A 24,532-nucleotide genomic window follows, 5' to 3' on the forward strand; every position below is an offset into this window, starting at 1 on the left:
ATATTCTTAATTAACAATTAGCAACATAGCCATTACAGCTCAACATGACTTGCTCCACTTATACAGAGAACACTAATTTATATAGAACAGGAAGCAAGCAGACACAGGAGAGGCCTTGGAAATTTCAACAAGGTGAATAAAAATAACAAAGTAACACTTCCAGCTTCCTCCACAGATCTAGGATAAACTTCTCCATCACACAAGTTTCAATGAAGGAGAGCTAATTAAAAAGCTTGTGGTGAAACCTTGGCTCTGATGAACTCGTGGCAAAACTCTCACCCCAAGAAGGCCAAGATTTCATTCATGAAGCCTGACTCTTGGGATACAGATTCTGCATTTAAGGGGAAGGTGCTGACAAAAAGGAAATGTTTTTTTGAGGACCACACCATGCCTTAGCTACATTCTTCTAGCTAATATACAGGCAGCATTTCAGAGCCAGTAGTTATGTCCAGCAAGACAAGAGGATTTTAGGTGTACTCTCCAAACATAACCATAAAAAATGTTTTCCACTTATGAAGTATAGCACACCACATGACACTGATACCAGTCCATGCTCAAGAACAGGCATGTTGAATCAACAGTAGTCAAAGGCCTGCACAGACAAAACACTAATGTGGTGAAAGGAAGAGGAAAGGCTTTTGGTGTCTGAAGAAAGTATTTAACATCAGTAAATCTTTGGCACAAAGCTTTGAGTACAGAAGGTTAAAATGTGAGACAATTTACTTCCTCAGTGCTGGTTATCTGCCCTTTACATGCCTTTTATTAAGCTGATAGCCAAATAGATATCTCAGACACATCAAAGTTCTTATGAGAAGGAAGGGGAAATGAGCAATTTTCAAGTTTTTGTCAGACTTTTTTTGCCCCGACAATGACTTTATATAAAGACCTTGAGCGTAACTGGCTTTGGAAAAATCATTCTGTCATTTAAGACTGAGAACTCAGCTGTAAAAGGACATGATTATTTCACATTTGTCAATGGGGTTGGAGGAAGTAACTTAAAGCACACTGGAAAAGGAGAACTTTTAAAACAAGAGCCTGCACAGAAAAACATGTCAGAATAATCTAACTCCTTGCAAGTCACCCTCACTTTGGCATATACAGACAACATGGTTTGGAGTATCCTGCTGTATATAGATATAAATCAGAATATCTCTGGGTCTTTAACCACTTCAATGAATACATGTACACGAAGGGTATTTAGCTGGCAAAGCTCAAACTTCACAAAACAGACTTGAACTATAAACTTAATGTGAAAAGAGATTAAGGGGAAAACTACTCGAAACCAGGAAAGGCCTTTTAAAGACTGCATGTGCACTTGGGCTTAAATTCCACTGAGAGAACACATTGACCACTGAGAGCATCTGTCATCTACAGCCCTAGGCAAATATCTGAATCAGTTACTGTTGGGTAAACTTCCTTCTGTGAAGAAAAGGAAAACATTCATGGATCAAAAGAAGGGCATGCACAATAGCATGGCAATTTTTGATTCCAGACCTCAAAAAGTATGTCAGTGATAATACAGCCGGTCCTCAAAGACAAATGACTAGTAAAAAAGAAACACATCCCATATAAAGTGTGCAACATCATGCTTGTACTGACCTCAAGCAGCTTACAACGTTGCCTCTCCTGCTGCTAGCCCCTCCCCTCCAGCTGAAGCTGCCTGATTGTTCATAATCTATTTCAATGCAAAAATTAAACCATTTTCAGTAATGGCTCAATTCCTGTTCTGCCTCTCACTATAATAGGTAGGCTTGTGTACTGTCAGACACTGGACATTTAACTCTGGGCACAGTACTGAGTAGGAAGCAGGCTCCATTAGAAAATGGGAACTTAAAATTCCTTCAGATAAATGCACACAAACCCACCTGGTTATAGTTTTATACTTTCAGAACAAGTTTCTCAGTCTGGAAAGTTAAGCCATAAATTAAACATTAATGGCTGCTGTCAACTTCCATTCTGTACTCTGTTCAAGAAAACTTCCCAATCACATTAAACATTTTATTCTATATTTAAAAAGGAAATATTCAGATATCATGTCATTCCATATCTGTATGCCAAACACAAATACAAGCTGGAGTTTCATCATTTGTTCTCCACAGAGCAGCTCAAACTTAACTACCTAGAGCACAACTGCTGTTTCATCACCTAGCTGTATCTCAACAGCATCCACCACTGACAGGACTAGAGCAGACTATGCAATGTTATTTTCAAACTAGTGAGAGCAAAACCAGACAGTAAATTGTGGGGGCATTGATGTACCAACAGAGTAAAAGCCTGTCAACTTCAAGGGGCATGTGCTGAATGACACAATGCTGTGCTCTGGTAGCTACTGTTTTCCACCGACTCGGGCAAAGGGAAATTCAGATGCACCTGAAGATGTTAATTATCTCACTAGGTAGGTTTGCTAGGCCAAATGGTGAACCAAACCCACAAAAGGCATGTGGGTTGTAATGGCTGCTCTACATCTGTGGGCTGAGCAGCTGCACAGTCCCCACCCGTACAGCTCCATGTGAGACTGAACACGACGTGCTGTGAGATCACAGGCCTCTGAGCAGCACTCACAGACACACAATGCCCTCATTTCTTCTTCAACATGAGCAATCATGCCAGACTCCTTCACTTGCTGTCAAGCAATAATGGAGGTGTCATTAAAGCATCTAACAGCAATACTCATATCTGTGTAGTCTGACAATTAATGTAGTCCTGCTGGCAGTAACATCCTTATCTGCAATAAAATTTATGAAGCCATAATCTCACTCCTGACAATACAAAGCACCTTTATAAGACAGTAAGAATTGGCAACACTGTAAAACCATAAAATGAGATTCAAAGTCTCAAGCTAAACACCTTGAAAACGATGTGATGAAGTTATACAACATTAACACTTTACACACTGATTTTTTTAAAGCATACAGGAAGTTATACAAACGAGGTACAAGCTATGTTGAACAAAATTTAAAATTCTTTCCTTTAATCACATCACAAATGTTATTATCTGTTATTTCAAATCAGTCTTTCTGTTCTGAAAAGTGAAGGACCGTGTCCCAGAAGTGGGCCACAAGAATCAAAGCATCTAGTATCACTAATATTTGAACAATCCATTGTTTTTAAGGTGTTTTTCAGTTTCTGACTGTGCTGGTTGCTCTGCTTAAAGCCTGGGTATTTTCAGACTTCGCACAGGGTAAAGGTAAGTCCCTCATAGGTTTATTATTCTTACCCAGTTTCTTTAATATCACAGCCTAATGTATTAGAAATAATTAGAAACCTGGTCTCTTTTTTCTTTTTTAATTTCTAGGCCTGACAGCATAACCCCAAGCCACATTCTTTCTGACATTTACTCTCACTGTATTCAAAGCGTGGGAGTGACAATAGCTTACCTCAGTAGAGTGCTGTGATGCATAACTAAATAGCCATGAAGTCATGTACAACACGGAAAATAGTACAACAGCCACTGGCTGACAAAAGCAGTAGATGCCGGATTTTCCTGGCATACAGCACAATGTTTAATCTATTAGATTACACTGGAAAAACTGCTGCAATGATAAAACTGATAGTCAGCACATTAAAACTGCCCTCATACTAGTATTTGCATGATTCACTGCAAATGTTAACTATAAAAAAAATTTCTTCAACTATTTTCTTTAAAATTGGAGGGAAACTGAGTAACATTGCATAAATACTCATTGTTAACACAAGTATTCTATTTTCCCCTACAAATGAAAAAGTGCTTAGAAGGACAACTGAGATACAGCAAATGTAAAAGATACAAACACAAAAATATTTAATTTGGCTATTTTCACTTGCATAAGAACTAATACAAAATATTTGCAAATCTGCTCCCACTATTATAAAACCAAGCCCTCTTGCAGTCTCAACATAAAGACCAAGGAATACCTAAATAAATGGATAAAATCAGAGTATCATGTACATCATATTTACACTATTTGTAATAAATGCTTATCACGGAGGCCAGAAACAGCTTTTAATGATTGGGCTCGAGTAAGGATGCAAACAGAGGAAGTGATAAACTGTACAATTACAAACAGAGAACATGCTTCCAGCAAATCCTGTGTTCCTCCAAAAATCACTCCAAAAGCTAGAGCAGCCTGCAATTTACATTGCCAGTGCTGCTCTAGAAAGCACTCTGGTCTAAAAAGCTTCCACAAACTCACTCTGTATAAATATTGTAACAAAACAATGCAGAAGCTTATCTAAATATTGTCTTTATTTAACTGATAAATTACAAAGGGAAAGTTTTCATATCCTACAGGAAATAAACACTCAATCTATTGTTCTAAAGGCACTGTCATAAAAGGCTTCGGGGTAAGAAGACAGGGACACCGGGGTAAACAAAATAGATCTCTTAAGTTAAAAGCCTGTTAAAAGCCTTTCCATCACCAGTGACACCGAAATGTGGCATTAAAGAGGATCAATATTTTACAAGAGAATGTCACAGGCTGAACAGGCTGTCCTGAGGCTTTGTATCACATGCACGATGGTGTATTATTTGTCTTTCCAAACAAGAAAAAAGCTAGTCTTGCATGTTTTTCCACATATGTTTCAGCATACATGACCATACTGTATGTTGGAATGTGTGTGCATTTTAATTGTCATTTTCCAGCCTGGTATGTGCAGACCTGCACACAGACTGAAAAGTCAAGACACTGAGTCCAACCCTACCATACAGAAGTATCTAAGAGGCATTTCCCCTTCCATTTATGTCAGACTTTTGCACAGGTCAGATATTCATGTCTCATCCTAAACAAATATTGTGGTTCAAAAGTGATTTTTAGTAATATATATTTACAGGAGGAAAAAAAAAACAAAAACAAATTGGCACAGTATCCTGCTTTATCATTTTGATTTCTCGCTTTGTTATAATGACCGTTTTCACAAGACCTAATGTCATAATAGAAAACAGAATCTGCTTCAAAAACAGGCAAGTACAGAAAGAGGAGTTTCACTGAGTACAAAAATTTGCAAAGCACCAAAACCTAAACATAATTTAGGGCTGAAGTAATACAATTATCAACATTCCCATTGTTTGGAAAGAAAGCTGAGAGTTCTTAGCAAGGAATGCTTTTCCACATTTAAGATGTACTTGTTGCCATTCCTGTGGCAACCTGCCAACACAATTATTTAAAGCAGTACCTGTAGATACTATTTTCAAGATGGCTCCACTCCCTGAGGAATCAACTGTTATTTATAGGGCCTGAAGTTATTCGATACTTGAGATAAACACATCCCTCCTTGTATCAGTGACCTGATAGTTCACATAGTTTTAATTATTTCTGTAGGCAGAATCCTGACCCCCAATGATTTCTGCACACTTGTAAGCCACCCTACACTTATCACTAGTTAACAGCTAGTGATTAGTAAACCCAAACCATACTAATGAACAACGCTTCCTTTTTGTAGGGAAGCAACACATCTGCCCTAGAGCTATGAAACCATGAAACTGCCATGGCCTTATTACAAATACTCCTTTGCCAAGATATTTTTTAACCATCTCACCTGTACTTCTGAATCAGCATCAACATGCTGGAGTTGAAACCAGGTGTCTCTGTTATGATACTTCTGCAGATCTTCTTTCTGTATAGCTACCTTTCCTGAAATAAAACAAATGAGAAGCACAGTTTAAGACATGCTGTAACTCTACCAAGATATGTTTCCATCAAAACCAAGTTATAAAACAATGATTTAGGGCCTGTCCTATTCAAGAAAGGCTTTAGAGCAAGGAAATTTTTTTGGGGGGTGGAATACTTCTTTTCACAATACATAATGATGAGCACAATGCTGATGGATTGTACAGTTCTGATGAGAATCTTTTTCCACTGCATTTCGTGAATGACTTGAAAATTCCTGAAGTCCTACTCACCTAACAGAGTAAAGTACTGGACACTATAGACAAGCTTGTAAATATGCTTATAACAAAATGTCATTATTGTGCTTCTGACATGCAATTGAACTTGTGGGAAGAAAAACTTGGAAACTGTTGCAGGGATTTTTTTGTGGCTGATGTCTGTAACAATCTCAAATGCATATGTTAGTGCCAACAATATTTCAGGGTGAGGCATTTCACTATATAGTTTTGTAGGAGAAGGGAAACAACTAGAGATGTCAAGTCACAGCAGACTCCCACATCTGCATTATGGGGCCCTGCCAACCTTTCTCTCTCTCACTCAAATCTTTCAGACTTTGCATTATGCAAGCCACAGCCACCCAAGGGCTATCCCTGATTGTAGAGAAAAGCCAGGGGGGAAAATCCACCCCAAAAACACTGAAGAGTTTTAACAGCCATGTTTTTATACTCATCTTACCACTAGCAAATTAGCTATTTCAGTAAGTACAGTAACAGCAGCCAGTGCTGTACTGTCAACTAAGAGTCCACACAAAAGCAAAGGGTCAATGCAGAAATTTCTGTCCTGCTCAATCTCTCCCAGACAGTATGTAAAACACTCTCTGAGGGGCAATGAAACTTTTTCCAAGTGTCTGTATACACAAAGCTGAGCATGGCATGCCTGAAGAGCACGTGATCCTCAGAAAGCTGCTTTGGGTTGGGTGGCTCCCCAGGCACTGAGCAAAGCAGCATGTTTGAAGTGAAAGAATCCAGGGCAGTCAGAGACACTGACAAGGCTTGAGGAAGCTGAGGTTTGGCAATGTGGTTGGGTAGACTTTTGCTGCTAAAGGGAATTGCTCACATACAGTCTGCAACCACTGCTTTGTCATAAAAACATAGACTTTCTTTAACAAAATGTTGTTAGATAAAACTCACCAGTGGATATAGTTTTGTGGGAAGATTACCAAGGCTACCGAAATTCATGCAGTTTGACTAGATGTCAGTAATACGTTACCCTAGCAAACATTAACAAAACACATTTATGAAGAAAAGAGAAAAGGAAGAAACATGATCAAAGAGCCTGAAAGTGGCAAACACAAAGCTTTTGAAATCTAAAAGCCTACAGAAGTCCTAGCAGCAAGTTATTACACACCAATTTATGGCCTTATTCCCTCAATTTATGACCTTTTCCTTTAGCTGGATGGCTTCACCCAGCCCTCCTGTTTGCTGGGCTACACCCCCTACCATGCTGCAGCTTCTGTCACCTCAGACAGTTTCTGATGACAGTTTCCAGATTTCCAGTGACAGTTCCTAAAGTACCCTGCCATTCTTCCACAACTGCCCTCCATAGTATCTTCTAGGGTTTCTGCTCTAGTTTCCCTTTCAGAACTTCTAACCCATTATTTCTACATCTTGTTCATTCTGTCTTCAGCACTACCCTCTCACTGCTCGGCCTGTAGAGATTATCAGATCCATCTCGTGGCAAACATTTAACTAGAGATTAACAAGGGAGACTCTATTGGATATGCAGAGAAAGCCACTCAAAACTTCTTAGAAAAGCAATAATCAAATTATACAAACCTACAAAATAATATGGCAGGAAGGGTAAATAAGACATCTGAATTGTGCTGAACAGAAGACACCAAGTTATTCTGCTGAGAATCCATGAGATGATGACTCTGTTTTCTCAAAGCTTCTACTTTTATTCACCAACCACAGTGGTTTGTAGGGAACCTAGTTTCTTTAAAAGACTTTGAGAGGAATACATTGAAATGCATGACCTTCCACTAATTGCTTTGGACCTCACTTGAAATTGTTTACTTTCACTGCTTGCTATCCTCACTCTACCCTTTAATCTCTTGCAGAAATCCTCCATTCAACTGCAGCGTTGCACACACTTTCCAAACACCATCACCCGCAATCAGTCTCATTCACAGTCACCTCCCATGTAAGTAGTGCCTTGCAGAAAACTCGAGGATGGTTTCCCAATATCTGCGTCTGTATGTAGCATAAATGGTGTGATCACTGCCCCTCTTCCAGCAGGGAGTTCCACTGCTCTCTCCATTAAGGATGGCAGGGTAACCCAGATGGGTCTGGCCACAAAGTCAGTACATGATTGCAGCACAAAGTGTTCAGAGGCAATGGCACGTGCCTCCAGCTCCGAGGGAGTTAATGTGGTGATACAACTGTTTTGATTAGGAAACTGTTTGAACAGCGCTGTTTGCTCTGCACACAAGCAAGTTTTACTAATGATTGAAACTTACTGACTGGGCTGGCTATTATCCAGGGGTTTTCATTGCATACCAAATGATCCACAAAGAAGAAAAATCTACTAGGGAAAAAAAGAGGGTGGCAGTAAAAAGAGGGCCTACAGTATGGCCAGTCTAAACATATACAAAGATATATTACTGGTAATGCAGAATATGTTTGATCTTCCCTATTAAACATTTTTCTGCATGCACACAGAGGAGCTTCCCTCACAATTTTTTAATAACTCTACCTACACCAGCCATGTCCATGTGCTAATCCAGCTCACATTCCTCCTCCTCGTCACCAGACCCACAAATAACACAGTGCAAGTACTGAGCATGGCCATGTTTCTTCCCTGGTCTACACAATCACTGCTCTTCCACTGGCTGACCTATGTCTGACCTGGTTCAAACTTCCAGCAGCACCAGAACTAGGTTAAATCTAGGCCAATAATCACAAGCTGTTGGCACCTGTCATTTGACCTGACACTACACGATAAGAACCTGTAATTCTCCCTGAAGATAAACCCCACACAAGAGGTCAGAAAGATTTACCACCACTCATTTAAAGGATGTTTTCCTCTTTGTGATCCTTCAGCACGCTCCAAACTTGAGCCCATTGTCTTGCGCTCTTTCTCAAGACTTGGCTGGTTTCCAGACAGCATCAAGAAACTCTAAATCCTGCACCTGAGGCACCCAGCCACTCCTGCTGGTTTCCTCAGAGTGGCCCCAGGCTGCAGAGTCTGCATCTGTTTAAGCTTTTAGACACTGTATGGAAAGAGGCAGGAAATAGCCGAGCTTGTTGAACAATATAAGGTATAATTTCAAAACCTAGTATAAATTACATTTATAGAAGTTAGATTCTCAGAAATAACCAGCAAAGATAAAGTAAAAACATTCTTCTCATCTGAACTAATTTATTTCTGTAGCCTGATGCTCACCAGAACCTCAGACTAGGGGAGGGTAGGAAAACCCCACACACTCCTGTGTATTTTCCATCCATGTGGCAGCATTTTCCCTATGACCCCCCCCTCCTCCTCCCTGCCCCCACCACTTCAGACTGAGCAGATCTTCACTGGAACATTTAAATCCTAAGCCTTGTGTTCAAAACAAAGGTGCAACATGTCACAACAGAGCTCTTTCTTCTGTAAACCTCACTTTAGGGAAAAAACAATATAAAAAAAAAATATAAAAAAACAACTATTATTAAGGAGACAGCTTACACATTAATAAAGTTACTATCTAGGCCCTGGATGGTTTTAAAGCTGCAAATTCAATTTTAAAATCCCTGGTACAAACTGATTTAAGAGCCTCCTACGTTCTCCACCTATGCATCCCTGTTCTTTCAGCAGGGCATATTGAAACTTGAGGAAATTAAGCAAATTAAAAAAAACCAAAAAAAACAAACAATAGAAATAAACATTCTGTGCAAGAAGAGAAAAAGAAATAAGTTTCATGGGTCATATGTGGGTGGTGTTGGTGTTTTTAACACAAAGGTCACTTCAACTGACCTGTTTTAGAGCTTCCCCATTTAGGAGTCACATTAACATAGCTAGAAGACAGAAGACAGCAGGCGATCAGTAATTTGGGCACAGAGGCAGAGATTTTGAACAGAGAAGGGTAGGAATTGCTGGTTATACCACCTGGGAAAGTGCCTGTGGAAGCACCACAGCCTCAGTGCCCATCCCTCACTGGTTACAAACCATTTTCCAGAGCAAGTCAGTGCAGCCCATTAACTTGTCCCTGAACATGCCTAGGCTTGTTAAGTCAGGGTCAACATCTCCATTACAAAGACTAACAAAATTGATAATTTGCCTCAGGCATTCTCCATCTGTACACAACGACCTTCTGTCTGCATTACCTGTTGGTGACAAAAGGGTTTTTGGTAATGGTTGAAGGATTACATTCCACCTTTTAAGAGAAATTTTCCTGTTTGCAGATGAGATATGTGAATATTTATGACAGATGCAACTGCTAGTAGCAGATTTCTTTACTGAAAAAGCAGTCACAATGGCAATAGGAAAGGAGCTTGTCATTTTAAAAGGGCACAAAGCCCTACCTATCATGAAACATGATCCAACACATCTGGATCCAACAGTTATTTTACAGAAGCCTAAAACCAGAGCATTTCAAGAGCTCTTGTATCTTCTCTTTAGGTCATCTTTATCTTGGAATACCACACAGTGAAAACAACAGCATTTTACACACTGCTTTCAAGGGAGCTGAAACAATATAATATTTTTTAATATAATATCCTTCATTAATAATGACTGCAGTACAGTTAATTTACAGCAAAGGGCTATGTCTGAGTCACACATTAAAAGGCCCCAAAAGCCTAATAAACTGAGTCTTCTCTCTGCTCTGAACAGACTTTGACTCCTTCCTATATAATGCAGCATTAGGCAATAAGCAAGCCTCAAAGCTACTCCAGAAGTTGTTTCCACGCATGTTAAGAGCACAGGCACATTGTATCCCTGTGTTTATTTAATGTAGCTGATATGGAGGTGCACAAAGAAAATCACTTTCAATAGTTGGAAAGACTAAGGACAAATCAGAATCAATTTTAAACAACACTTTAGGCTGTGAGAGCCTAATTATCTTGAAACAAGAAGCATCACTGCTATTCCAGCCTACCTAGAATTTTATAATTATCTGTATGAAAAGTTATTTGTCTTTAAATGAAAGTACAGAAACGCTGACTACCTTGTTCAGGAACAGCACAAATTCAGTCACTTCTCCCATAGCACAGAAAAGGATCAAAACAAGCACACTCCCTATTTCAGAATTACAAAGATAAGGATGAGAATTAGGGGCACGATAAGGCTTCAGAGGCTTAGAAGCTGCAGAATCGCTCCCTCACGGCTCCTGTGCAGTGCACCATGAAGCACAAGCACTATTAGACCATCTGCTACAATGGGTAAGAATTTAGTGGCAATAATAGCAGAACACTTCCAGCACAGCATTAGTGCATCTACAGAGGGTACTGAGGTATGTGATATTCATCACCCCAATTTCATTTGTTTGGGTTTTCTAAACTAGTCCAAATATCCTAAGAATATATCACTTATTAAATCCATTTTTCCCCTTTGTGGGATTTATCTTGGATAATAAAGCAGAGAAAAGCAGGACCAAACATAGTGGACAAAAAGTGGACAAAACATAGCTTTTATCCTTGAAAGCTGAAGCATTACCTGAACTATCTTCTATCAGGTTGTTTTGCTGGTCACAATGCAAGAGATCTCACTTCGCTTACATCTGAATTTCTGCTCTCCTTTCTTGTTAAAAACAGCAAAACCCCCAAACAAACAAAAAAAACCCTTCCTCAGCCACACCTCTGGTATCAACTCTCTACCAGCTGCTCTCTGGGCCCTTAAAATGGCCCTACATTTGAGACACTGGGTGTAGCCTGTGGTTGGTTGCAATGGGAGAGCAGTCCCGAACTCCAGACTTGCAGTCAACGCTGTCTGCCTTACAGCAGGCACCAAAACCCTGAGCATGCCACCTGCACTGAACAACCACCCCATTCATTTCCTCATTCTACATACAGACAATATTAAAACTTGCCATCATGTCAGGAGAAGGAGGGCTCCATGAAAAGACAGTCAAGGTTCTAACACATTATGCTCAGTGGTTTGTTTATATCTGCACATCTAGGATGAAGAAAAAATACCACTTTTTGAAAGCTCAGCTTTGTCTTCCTACTCTTGTAGGAATGCTACATTAAAACATTAAAATGTGATTAAAACTCACATATTGTGAGTGTATCCTAACAACTTATCCTATGCAGAAAGTATTTACTTAAGCCTTTCTATGTAGCTGTAGAGAACCTTTCAAAGGATAATTCTAGTTTATATCTTTTTTGAGACTTGTCATTGTGGAAGAGTCATCTGTTTCCTTTATTTCATTAGTACTTTTAGATATATTACTCCCACAACATCCACCAGTACATTAAGGAAACAGTAAACCACGGCCTAAGCCGTGGTCAGGCTAGAACATACTAAGGAACCCTATTTCCTACTGAAATTTTGGTCTCTGCTTCATGCTGTATTGGAGGCTCTTTCCTGCACTTGACTAGTAAGAAGCAGTTAATCAGGGATGATTCTTTTCATTTGTTTTCTTTTAAACCAGTAAAATAATGAAACAAAAAAGATGATGCTTCTGCCGCATTTGCTAGCAGTTACCTAATGACAGTGGATGGTTTGCTTGGATATTTGGCAATAAATTTTGGCAACTCTGCAAACATACCTCCTCAGCTTTGGAAGTAGCCATTAACAAAGGCACAGCTAACTCAAACATGCAAGCCTCAAACAATTCAATTCCAAGGTGTTTTCACTTTGTGAGTGTCTCCAAGAGCTATGACTTGGTTTCATCTACTTTAGCCCAGATTAGCTAAATTTAACTACTTCTGAAAGCATATTTGTTCTAGTGTTTTACTTTGTTTCACCTCATCCAGCATTAGGCAGGAAGAGAGTTACAACCTGCCAGCATACAATTTGTCATACAACACACCCAACAATCTGTAAGAAGGTGATTTAGAGCAGTTAAATTACTGTAAATGTAATTAATAGAACCACACACTAGTCTTCTCCCACTGACTTTCAGCTCCTTCACTGAAAAGCTCCAACATTTCATATCTGTGCTTTATTCAGCACCATTCCATCCCCATCAGCACAGCAGCATTTTCTTCTATTCAGTTCCTGCTTAGCACAGATGTTGGCAAGTCAGTTTCATGTACCTCTTACCAAAACAAATGAAGTGCTGAGGTGAAAAAAAACCCAAATTGACTTAAGTAGAGGATAAATAATTGTGTAGTTGTCACCCAAAGGACAGATGATATCAACTAATCTCTCACTGAAGTTTTAAGTGATTTGGTGTGGCATATTTCCTGTTTTTGAACTGATCTGTATGTTTAAGGGCACAGCCTGGCAGCCTGAGATATTCATTACACACCCAGAAGAATACCACCTCAGGACATAGCATAAACATGGTTTTTCTCACTAAATCTAGTTTAGTAATTGAGGTGTGAGAAGCCCAGTTTACTGTACTTGCAGACACAGCATGTCTCATTCCACATCCTAAAAAGCTGAAAACTATCAAAACAATCATTAAAGAACATTTGCCTGATATAGCAGCACTACTATCCTAATATTCCTTCTGCTGCATCTAGTCAAAGACATCTTTTTTCCCCCATTATTACTGGAGGGGCACCAACTGACAGTTTTTCAAGTTAGCCCCAACTCCTGTATGTTTTTCTCATTGTAATTAGATGGAATTAGCTACTCTACATATTAGAGACATTCCAGCAAATTGGCCTACTACTCCTATTTGATCATTCAGAAACAAGCAAATGTGATTTTAAATTGCATTTACCATTGCTTTCAGTAGTATATTTCCTACTCCAAGCATCTCAACATACTACATTAATCAGTACATAAAGTCTAACCAGTACCAGTCAATATCAATTAAACAACAGCTTAAGATTAGTTTACTTTCATAGTAACTATTTGCTATTTTTTATCTAAAAAAAGAGAAAAATAATATTTCAGATCCACTGAACTCCGCATTTTCTTCATTATATTTGCATTTCAACCAGTACCTAAGAATCTTCCAAAACACAATTGTTCAGAAGTTGTGTCGGTTAAACTAACAAAATCCCAGATGACTTAGCAAGTATGATTAAGAAAATGCAAATGTAATAAGCAAACATGCAAACTCAAAAGATATCTTTATCTGCACAATCCTCCCATCCTGTATGCCAAAATACTACAGCATATTCCAAAACATATCTGCTACACATGTCCCATTTTGAGTTTGTTTGGCTCTTCTCGGAAGTTTGTGTCAGAGGTTTCTTGTTTCTCCTAGTCTCTCTCCCACATCTTCCGCTTCTGGTAGCTTAACCATTCTCATCTGTCACCCACTGAGTTGCATTTCTGATGTTAAAGAATTTACCATCGCAAACTCATACTTCATATTCGAATTAATAAAAGTATGCCTGAGCTCCAGTAGCCCTGGAAGTCAGTACTGTAACACCAAGAGAAACTTCTGGAAACATTTAACAGTGAGCCAAAAGGAATTCTGCTAACCAACCATCTTCAAAAATAGCTACTTTCCAAATTTTCACCGTTCTGACCCATATGCACTCCATTCTCTGTCTCAAAACTCCCTCAAAACCAGCCAAAAAAACAATGCAAAGAGATGCCAAATATTGCAAACTACACACAGGTAAATTCACAAGCTCGGTAACATATGGACTTAAAATTAGTCTCTTCTGGATAGAAGACACAACCCCCCAGCCCCCTCCTCTGAGAAAGTTCATTGCTGGATGAGCACAAGCAGCCACATATTCTTCAACAGAAGTCTCTCATTATAACAGAATGTTATGAGCGATCCTTGGAATGCAAAGGGCCCCTGACTGCAGAATTTGGTGGTTCAGTGGAAAAGAGCTCATTCTAGCCCTGCTCAGACCACCCTTTTCAGTAGGGACATATTCCAAACCTTCCTTGCTCAAGCCCCTTCAAGAAAAGGTTTAAGTCTTAAAACCGAGCTGAAGATACACACAAAGCAACTATTGCTTTTAAATGTTACAGACTTTTGTCAAATTAAAGAGTTCACTTGTTAAAAAAAAAACCAAACTCTACTGTTGAGCTTTGCAGCTGCTGACTCCCATTCAATAGGAATTACTGAGATCAGCCACAAGCAGTTACTCCAGAACACTGTTCTCTTCCCAGAAAATTTTTCTACTACAAGCCTAACCTAGAGAGTAGTACCAAACTGGCAGGAATTCTGGATATAATATTTTTCTTCTCTCTATTGCTATTTATCACATTTCCATATCTTTGAAACGCTTTCTGAAATAGGCCTGTAATAAGGAGGAAGGGGAACAGAGGGAGGAAGAGAGGAAAAAATACTACAATACTACAATAGTAAAATCTCAATGTAGACAGGAAACACCAGAGTTTTGACTTCTGGTGCTACATCAACACTGACACCAAGGTATGTGGTTTGGCTGACACACTGGAGAGAAGGAATGCAATCCAGAGCAACTTTGACTAGCTGAAAAGGTGGGACTATCCCAAGTGGGAGTTTTGTCAAGTTTAATGAGGCCAAGTACAAGGTCCTGCACATGGGACAGGGCAATCAGAAGCTCAAGGACAGGCTGGGTAGAGAATGGATTCAGAGCAGCCCTGAAGAGAAGGATTTGGCAAAGTTGGTGGACAAGAAGCTCTATATGACCCAGGAATGTGCACCTCAAATGTCCAAGTCAAGGGTACCCTGGGGCTGCAACAAAAGCAGTGTAAGCAGCAGGTCCAGGGAGGCGATTCTGACCCTCTAACTTTGCTCTTGCGAGACCCCAGCTGGTGTACTTTGTCCAGGTCTCAGGCTCCCAACACAAGAAGGATGTAGACCTGCTGGAGCAAGTCCAGAGGAGGGTCACTAAGTTATCAGAGGGCTGGAGCACCTCTCCTGTGAAGACAGGCTGTTCAGCCTGGAGAAGACATGGCTCCAAGTAGATTTCATAGCAGCCTACCATGCCTGAAGCAGGCTGACAAGAAGACTGGAAAGGGACTTTTTACAGTAGTAAATGTAGTGATAGGACAAGGGGGAATGACCTTAAATGAAGAGTAGGTTTAGAGTAGATATCAGGAACAAACTGTTTTCTGTGAGGGTGATGAGGCACTGGAACAGGTTGCCCATGAAAGTTGTGGGTGCCCCATCCCTGGAAGTGTTCAATGACAAGCTGGATGGAGGTCTGAGCAACATGGTCTAGTGGAAAGTGTCCACCATCTTTCAACAAGAGGTGTCGAAACTAAATGGCCTTTAAGGTCCCTTCCAACCCAGGCCTTACTATGCTGGTCTTAGGATCATAGAAACACACTGGTTTGCCTACCTGTGGATTCTGCAACACATACAAAAGTTAACACTGCCATTTCCTGAAGTGAGTGAAAAATTAAAACCTGATCAATCATTCAAGCATGAAAACAAAAGTCTTTATATTTTCTCCATGTTCTCTTCACAAACTGCTCCCAGTACCTTTAAGATTACTCTAGCAGCTCCTGAATAATTCCCCTCCAACATCAGAGCTTGATTATTAAAACATGAACTTAGGAAACACAGAGAAAAAAATATTTTCATTTCTCTATCAGCAATTTCATATGTCTGACATCTATTAAGTGGTTCAAGAGACTATTTTTCCAAGAGAAGGAGTAAAGCCCTGAGCAAGAAAAGTCCCTGGCCCGTTGATAGGTTACTGCAGCTGCTGAAAACTGGTGACACACAAGAGATCAGATAATTTCAACAATGAAAAACTCATCAGTTGAAAGAAGAGAGGTGTTACTTTCAAAGTACAAGGGAAGTTAGACATCAGCAAGAACAAAAAGCTTTGCAAAAGTTCAGAAATCGACTCCCCCCTCCCCAGGATGTTGTACACACATGCACTCACTTACGGACAAAGAGAATGCTGACCTGCATTCACAGCTCATATGTAAAACAATAATTACAGAAAATGCTTGTGACTGCATGACAAATTACTGTTATATAAAGATAGATGTAAAATATCTGCACTACCACCCCATGGTTTAAGATAATAAATTTTATGCCATTATACAAACTGTTGCTCAACATCTGACAACTTCCTCTCTATAACCTCTGTCAAGATAGCTTTAGCCATGGTAGTCACACACAACTTATTTTAAAAGAGATGAATAACTGAAAAAAAAATTCCAAAATGTTCAAGTGACTTACAATAGGAACTGTTTTCCCTCAATAACAACTAAGCCTTTACAAGGCTTTTATCCCCAAAGAGATAAATGGGGTGTCATCTGCAGCACAATTTGCTGCAGATGAAACACACAGGAAATAATACCTGGAAAAGCCGGACTCTTGTCAATCTCAAGCAAGCACTGGAAGTCTTTTAGAGCTATGTAGGTGAGAGCTTGCTCTGATACACTCCACAAGATTCTGTCATCGCTGTACTTGGGGAACCTACAGCCAGTAGCTACTCCTCTGCCTGCCGTTAAGGTTGCCATAGTTTAACAGTACTGCATGCAGGCAAGTGTCAAGGTCCTGGTAAACTGCAAGACTAATGGCCCTCCACTAAGGAAAAAAAATAAGAAGTAACACCTGCAGTAACAAATGAGGTTGTCAACATTTAAACAAGATTTCATAGCCTGTTTTAATTAAACTGCAATCTGTATTCACTATTGTAAGAGACAGTGCTTATCTCCCCAATGTTTTTATATGTAACATGTAATATTGAAGGTATTTTTGACAACTGACAAAAGAAATACAGTACTGATCAGCACTTATCACTATCATCATGAGTCCTATTAAGGCCCCCAACTCGTAAGACTACATATGACGTAAAAATTAAAATCCAAGAGAAATAAGCTGTAAGAAAAGTAGTAATTTATGAACACATACCTATGATGGAATCCCTTCGAAAAACATCTCTGTCAAAAATATAAAATGACAGATGGCGAAAGGTCCGAGGAATTTCACAGTAAAAGTCTTCTCCATAGAAGGGGCTGAGTGAACAAAAAGAACCAACATAGACAAACACATACACACACACACAAAAAAAAGGAAAATAGATTAGTGTTGGTATCCTGTACAAGGCATTTCACACCCAGGAATATCACTCTGGATTGTGATGGTCTTTCCCACCAATAAATGTGCACTTTCAAGCACTGTTCCAATTTGACTCTTCCTAAGTATCTTAAATACCCACCAAACAAGATTTTTTAATGAGCAAAAAAGAGCAGATACTTCGTTCTGTCTGGAAAACAAGTGTCCCTTTACAAAGGGAGCAGAGACTACATTATTTGTTAACATACAGTGCCTTGAAGGAGAAAGTAGAAGAGGGCCCCTGCTGCCACAGAATCCTTACATTAGAACATTAAGATAGAGATCACAAATTACATGTAGTTCACATACATGAACAGGATGAGAAAAACACTGTATGATTCAGGGCTTTTTTTTATAAACATTTGGTATACTTAAAATGTGTACAGCCATTGCATCTTTTCTCATCCCCTGTGAAGTTTCTTATTTGAAGTCAGATTCAGTCAACTGACAGTAACTAAGCCTTGGAGCTGGCACCATACCTCAGAGCACTGAATATCTACTTTTGTAGAGTGGAATTGTATATTTTTTTTCTTTTTTTTTTTTTTTTTACAGTAAGACCACATTTTAAAAAAGAAGAAAGTACTATCTCAGCATGAAAAGCTCTTTAGGGACCTAAGGGGCTTCTTTGGATCCTACCAATTTAAATGGGGAAAAAAACCCTCAGCCACCTCACAGCAACCCTTTCAGTTTCTCTCTATTGAATTACATGGTTAAGGATTTACTCCTAGGAACTATAAGCATATATCAACATTATTTATTCATTGACAGGTCTACCATTTTACACAGACCTTTCATTCCAAGTAACTCATGCTTCAGTAGACCTAAATGAGTGCATGCAATTCAAGTCACATGGACAAATACAGCAAGCACTGCAGATGTAGACTTAAAAATAAATCTAATTCCACCACGCCAAAAGCCAGCAAGTTTTTTCTTCCCCTCTTAAACAGAGACCTCCTTATTGCCTTGGTTGAGCTCAAAAATGAGACAGAATTGTGCTGTAGTTTAAAGCAGTATTAATTTTTTTTTATGTTAGAAAATCAGATATGCAAAAGTTATTAACAATTCCTTGGATTAACTTATAAATTTTTCAGAATTTTGTCAGGAAAGGTCATTCCCCTGGCTTCTTTCAGGGATGTTTTACACCACCATATGTTTTTGCTTGTATTTCTGCCTACAGGAAAAACAGGCTCCCTCAGAATTACCACGTTCCCTCAAGAGCTAGCTGACAAGTCTCCCTTAAAACACAAAGGCAGTGTGAATTAGCTAATCAGTCCTTGTTTGAAGATGAAATGCCACATTAATTTCATGAAATACAGAGGCATCACCCAGCATTCACCAAGAACATTATTAAAGTCACTACTCCACTAGCCACACGGAAGAACACATGCTGGATGAACAGCAAAGCCCAAGGCGTACCCACAGGTTAAACTCCCACCGCTGAAATAGTTTCCCATTCCTTGGAATAAATGCATCCATCCGTAAGTTATGAAAACCAATGTGAGGCCCACTCAGTCATCCCTCCTGTGAAGGCAGGGGAGGAAACCCTGACAGCTGGAAATGGCAGCTGGTTTGACTGTCCCAACTGCCCCATCCGATTCAGCACTCTTCGTTACATCCTTTACCCATTCTGCTCTGAGAAGTTTTATTTGGAAGCAAGAATTTCACAGCCACCACTTCAGGCACAAGATACTTTAATTCTTTGTTACAAGCAGCTTCTACCAAACTGGGAGCTCCATGATTGTCCCAGCAGCCATGCTTCTGCTGGCAGCCCTGAGGGCCTCATTCTGTGCACATCACATGGTGCAAGTTTTCACGCACAGGCTTAACCCTAGGGGGCCAAACAAATGCACTAATATTGCCCAAATATCTAGCGCATTATACATGCAAAACACTTTCATCATTCTGAGCTTTAATACTCTATTCAGCCATAAAATTGTCCTTTCTGCTCAAAGAACATGACAGATTAATTTATTCACTAATGACCTTAGAATGAAACAATACTTAATGAACTGTGGATTATATATCTGATCCTCTATCAAAAATATGAGAGAAGCTTCAGTGTACTGCAAGTCTAAATGTAACATAAATACAAGTGACTTATACTGAGCATAATTTAATGATTCTGAGGGGAAGAGCAGGGAAGAGCCATCAACTGGAACCTTTGGCAAGTCCTCCTATTAATTAATGTTTGCCATGGTGTTAAACAGAGGCAGAAATCAACTAAGATCACACCACCGCAAAACAAACAAGAGTCAGGAAAGCAGCATGGACAACAGGATATAATTAGCCCAATGCACAGAATCAGAAAGAGACTAATTAAGAGAAGAAATGCTGTGAAGGCTGACTTAGCCATGCAGGGACCACATCAGGTCACTACTACTGGCACAAGGTTTATAAGCCTGAGAAGTGCAGTCTGAGCCACCATCAAATGAAGAGAAGCTTTGTTCTGTTCTTGGCTTCTCCCCTCTGAGATCTTGAACCCCTTGTAGATTCACAACCTCTCATCACTCAGGTAACACCCCTGGGGCGCACTGGTTCTTAATTAATTTAAGCAAGCATATTTCCAACACAAGCACACTCACTCTGCACTGGATAATTAGCCAGCAAAGTTTTAACTGAAGAATACACATCAAGATAAATCTGATATGTTCCCAACCCAATCTCATGTAGCTCTGCAGAAACAGTAACTTCTTTCTGAAAGAATCAAATGCAACCACACAAATACTTCCAGCTTCCACTTAAATGTGTGCTTTTTCTCCATGTATCTCTTCAGAACAGTACTTGCTTTGTCTACCACCAAGACCTGAAGAGCAAGAGGTCACAGCAGTCAAATCCTATAATTTATTTCCCAAGCTAACTTATCTTGAGCAAGAACCCCAGGGCTCCAGAACCGTTTTTCCAAAAGAACAGCTAAATCCCTCCCTCAGTGTCTCCTCTCTCCAAAAAGCCAGAATTTTGTCTGATGGAGATTCAGTGAGTACTTTTATTTTGACAGAGCAATTAATAAAAAGCAGCAACATCTGCCTACCCAGCCCTCAGGAGTCTGACAGCATCCTCCAAAACAAATATTAGAACTAGCCCGGCCAAAAACTCAGAAATCTTACAAGAACCAAGTGAGCTCAGATTCAACTTAGAGGTTTTGAGTTAAACTTTCCTTATAGATGAATCAGCCCTACACTCAAGAGAAATTTTAATCATTCAAAGTGGACAAGTAACAGTGAGGGCCTCCTCCCCAACCCTGGCAGCATAGACTGCACACAAACATGATTACAAGGGAAGGGCATGGCCAAGACCAGTGCTGTCATTATTTCAGTTTCTTCTGGACTTCAAACAAGTGATAGGACACAACTGCTGAGAGCAGGAGCTTGCAAGGCCAGAAACAGTGGCTCTCCCCTGAAAATGCAATTCATCTCCTTCCAAGCTGAACATAGCTACATTTTCAAACCCAGCTTCTTCAGTAAGGACTATTAACTTTAGAACAGCTCTGATAATTTCATTTTTGTTTTGTCATCAGAGCAACAAGAAGCGTATCAGTGCAGATATCAGCTAGTCTTTAGTCATGAAACGGGGCTTGTTCTTAAGTAGCTGTCTCTTGTTTTCTTGATGGGATTAGAAATGGAGAAAGATCTGTACCAATTTTTAAATCTTTGCTCCAAGATTTCAGGCACACAAGGGTCGATTAGCCTTCTATTCCACATACTCCCACTTCACACCCCTTTCTCATTTCTTTTTCAGTACATGCGTATCATCCTAATACGTCCTGAAAGAGGGAAGCCCAACCTCAGCAGTCCTTTTTCCTCAGGAAGCACAGGGCTGTCTTACTGCACAGCTTTTGTGAAGTATGTGTACCAACACATGCACTGATCACTCTCTCCTCAGGACACTTCCCCTAATATCCTTCCATGGCTCTCATCACAGAAGATACACACAGAAAATAAAGTCAGATAGATGCATAAATAGTGCAACGGATTTGAATCTTCATGCATACTGCCTCTCCCCTCACCAAAAACTTACTTGTTCTGAATGCTCATGGCATGGGAGCAGGAATACCAAGAAAACAAAACTAAAAAAGATCCATCTAGGTATTGTTTCACTTTCTTACAGCTGTCCAGCCCTCCCCATTTCAAGGTATCTATTTTTGAACGTCTTCTAATGCATGTTTTAGCAGTGGATATTTTCAGAAGGAGACAGGGAAGGAGAAGAGAAACAAAAATTACTGTGCAGAGCAAGTGGAATGAAAGCAAGTAAGGAAGAGAATCCTTACTTCAAACACAATAAACCCTTTAAAAAGGGTTCAAAAATTGTTTACATTTACATATTTTACTAAATTCCAGAAGCATACTTCCAACTTTATTTCACAGCTTCATATATCCACTGATATAATCACAAATGATATTAATGGAAAAGAAAAGATTTCATATAACAAATATTAGTGTAAAAACATTTGTTTAGTTTCAGACTGTGTTACAAAACCTCATGCTTGTTTCTCAATACTCAGGATTCGCTAAAGCAGTTTTGTTTTTGTGTTGGCACCAGTACATCAGTGGATGAAGTGAAAGAGCTGCATGATGAATAATAATGAAACCCCTCAAACCAGAATTCTTTGTGTATAGATTTTTTTTAACTGCTTTTGTGATTAAAAGTAAGCACTATTAACATGCCACAGACAACTCCACATCCTCTGACTATTTTAAAAGGTTTAGAAATACTGAATTCATCCTGCTGCATGAACTGAACACCAGAGTTCACATCACCATGTGAGCAGGAAGCAAAATCAGTCTGTACAAAGGAGCACACTTGTTTGTTTCTACTACTAAGCTTTTTCTACTACTTGGCTAATACTTTTTACACTACGCTTTGCAGCATATGTAAAGGGAGTGGGGTAGAAGAGAGAAGGTCTATTCAAAGCAGATACAGCAAGCCAAATAAAATCTGAATGTACTTCAGTCTCCTACTGGACACGAAACTAGAAAACAACAGGCAAGTAAGACATGCTCCGTAAAAGCCAGAGCTGGCAGATGTCATGGTAGCTTTCTGACACAGTTTATTAAAAATCATTAATATTACACGTGAAGCACAGATTTGGCAGAGGACATGCAACAGGAAGTAGAAGGCACAGGAGGCAACATTATATCCAAACATATAACTTATGCCCACTGTTGAGAGTGCTGGCTGCAGTCTAGCAGACACCCACTGAGACTAAGTGAATTTTGTCTCATGTCACTGTGCAGAGACACCCAGATGAACAGTGCTTGATTATACCCATAACCAGCCCAGCTACACAGAGAAAAAAATAAAGCAGTGTGCATTTTCTCAATCCTGTGTTCAGAAGAGACAGACACATGAGCTATAGTTATCAACCTCACTTGACAGTTGCTGGTTTGGCTCAATGAGGCTTACAAGGATTATGATAAATTGGAGCAGCAGCCGTTTGGCCCCTGGTCACCTCCCAAAATATTCTGTAAGACGACACACACAAACAGCAGAAGTCACATTACAGCTGCATTTACTTTTTTTTTTAAATCACTCAAAGCAGCCTACAACACCAGCAATTGTTACTCACATGGGTGGCTTTTCATACAGATAAACACTCTCATTCATAAACCCTGCCTTGGGTCTCAAGGTTCACTTCATTCCCCTTCTTCCATTAAGTCTTGCTGCCCTTGCTGATACTCTTCCCAGCTATATTACTTCCCTGCACAGCCATGCAGCCCTCAGCTTCAATAATATCCCTGACCAGGCTGAAGTTGCATCCCTACCAATCTTAAGCCTTTCTGTCAGAGGCTTGGGGTGTTCCAGAACTGAAGTTTATTGTTATTAGGAATGCAAGCCACAGTTAGGTGCTGTCACATGCAGAAGACAGCAGACCCTGAGAACATGCAGAAGTGAAGCTGCAGAACACATTACAATATCCACCTCAAGGCCTCTCTGCTTAAGGCCTCTGGGCTGGGGAGAGCTGTTATTTAAAGGAGGAGAGCTGGCAATGTAAGAATGTAGAAACAGCTAGTGGAGCTAACTCAGATACAACAGCTAATTTTGGCAATGCTCCAACTAAGGGAAACAACTTTGTGTTTAAAATTTGTGAAGTGGCCAGCATCCAAGATGTTATCAGAACATGAGAAGTTTAGCTATGCATCTATAAACTCCAAATACACCAAGAGAAGGGATTTAAGCAAACCTTGAATTAGAAAATAGCATAAAATATGGCAGTAAAATAACTTAAAGAAAGTTCTAAGAGCTACTGGCTGAATTTCTTACCAGATCTAATTCTAAAACAAAGACGGAGCAGCCACTTCTTAAGGAGAACATAGCCTTAACTATGAATTTATAGCACATTTCAATCTACAGTCACAAACACACTGCAGACTTGTAGTTCTCATTGTTATATTCACCAGAGGGGAAAAAAAAAAAAAAGAAAAAAAGAGGAAGGGAGGACTGGGGGTGAGAAAGTGGGGAAAGTGCCTATGGCTTCATTTGCTGTTTCATTCAGGCTTTGAACACTATGTTTAGCACGTGAAAAATCCTTCAGTGAAATAGTGGTGAACTAAATAATCACAGACACAAGATGCTTGGCTCACCTCTCTAAAGCACACACTGTCAGACATTTGAGTCTTGGCGTACGACAGATTTTGCCTTTATTCATATCCTTGAAACAAATTTAGAGATGTCACATTCCTTCCATTCTTCACCTATGATTTGAGAAGCTGCCTTGATTTCCTGTTGCAGCTGACACTGCCCTTTAAGTGAATGGGCACATTTGATGCAAACTGCAAAGGCAAAGTTAAACACCAACAATCCAAGAAAGTTCATCCTCGGGAAA

General features: G+C 39.7%; 1 protein-coding gene across 2 annotated transcripts in view; it reads right to left on the bottom strand.

Moving 5' to 3' along the window:
* The window catches only part of RASA3 (RAS p21 protein activator 3), a 131,896-nt gene that overhangs the window by 64,055 nt on the left and 43,309 nt on the right, over positions 1-24,532 (bottom strand). For both annotated transcript variants that reach the window (XM_058856230.1, XM_058856219.1), the window contains exons 3-4: positions 17,509-17,612; positions 5,515-5,609 (exon numbers count right to left, since the gene is read on the bottom strand). In XM_058856230.1, coding sequence (XP_058712213.1) covers positions 5,515-5,609; positions 17,509-17,612 — 199 coding nt within the window. The remainder of the gene's footprint in view (positions 1-5,514; positions 5,610-17,508; positions 17,613-24,532) is intronic.

Source organism: Poecile atricapillus, chromosome 1, assembly GCF_030490865.1.
Source record: "Poecile atricapillus isolate bPoeAtr1 chromosome 1, bPoeAtr1.hap1, whole genome shotgun sequence".
Classification (NCBI taxonomy): Eukaryota; Metazoa; Chordata; class Aves; order Passeriformes; family Paridae; genus Poecile; species Poecile atricapillus.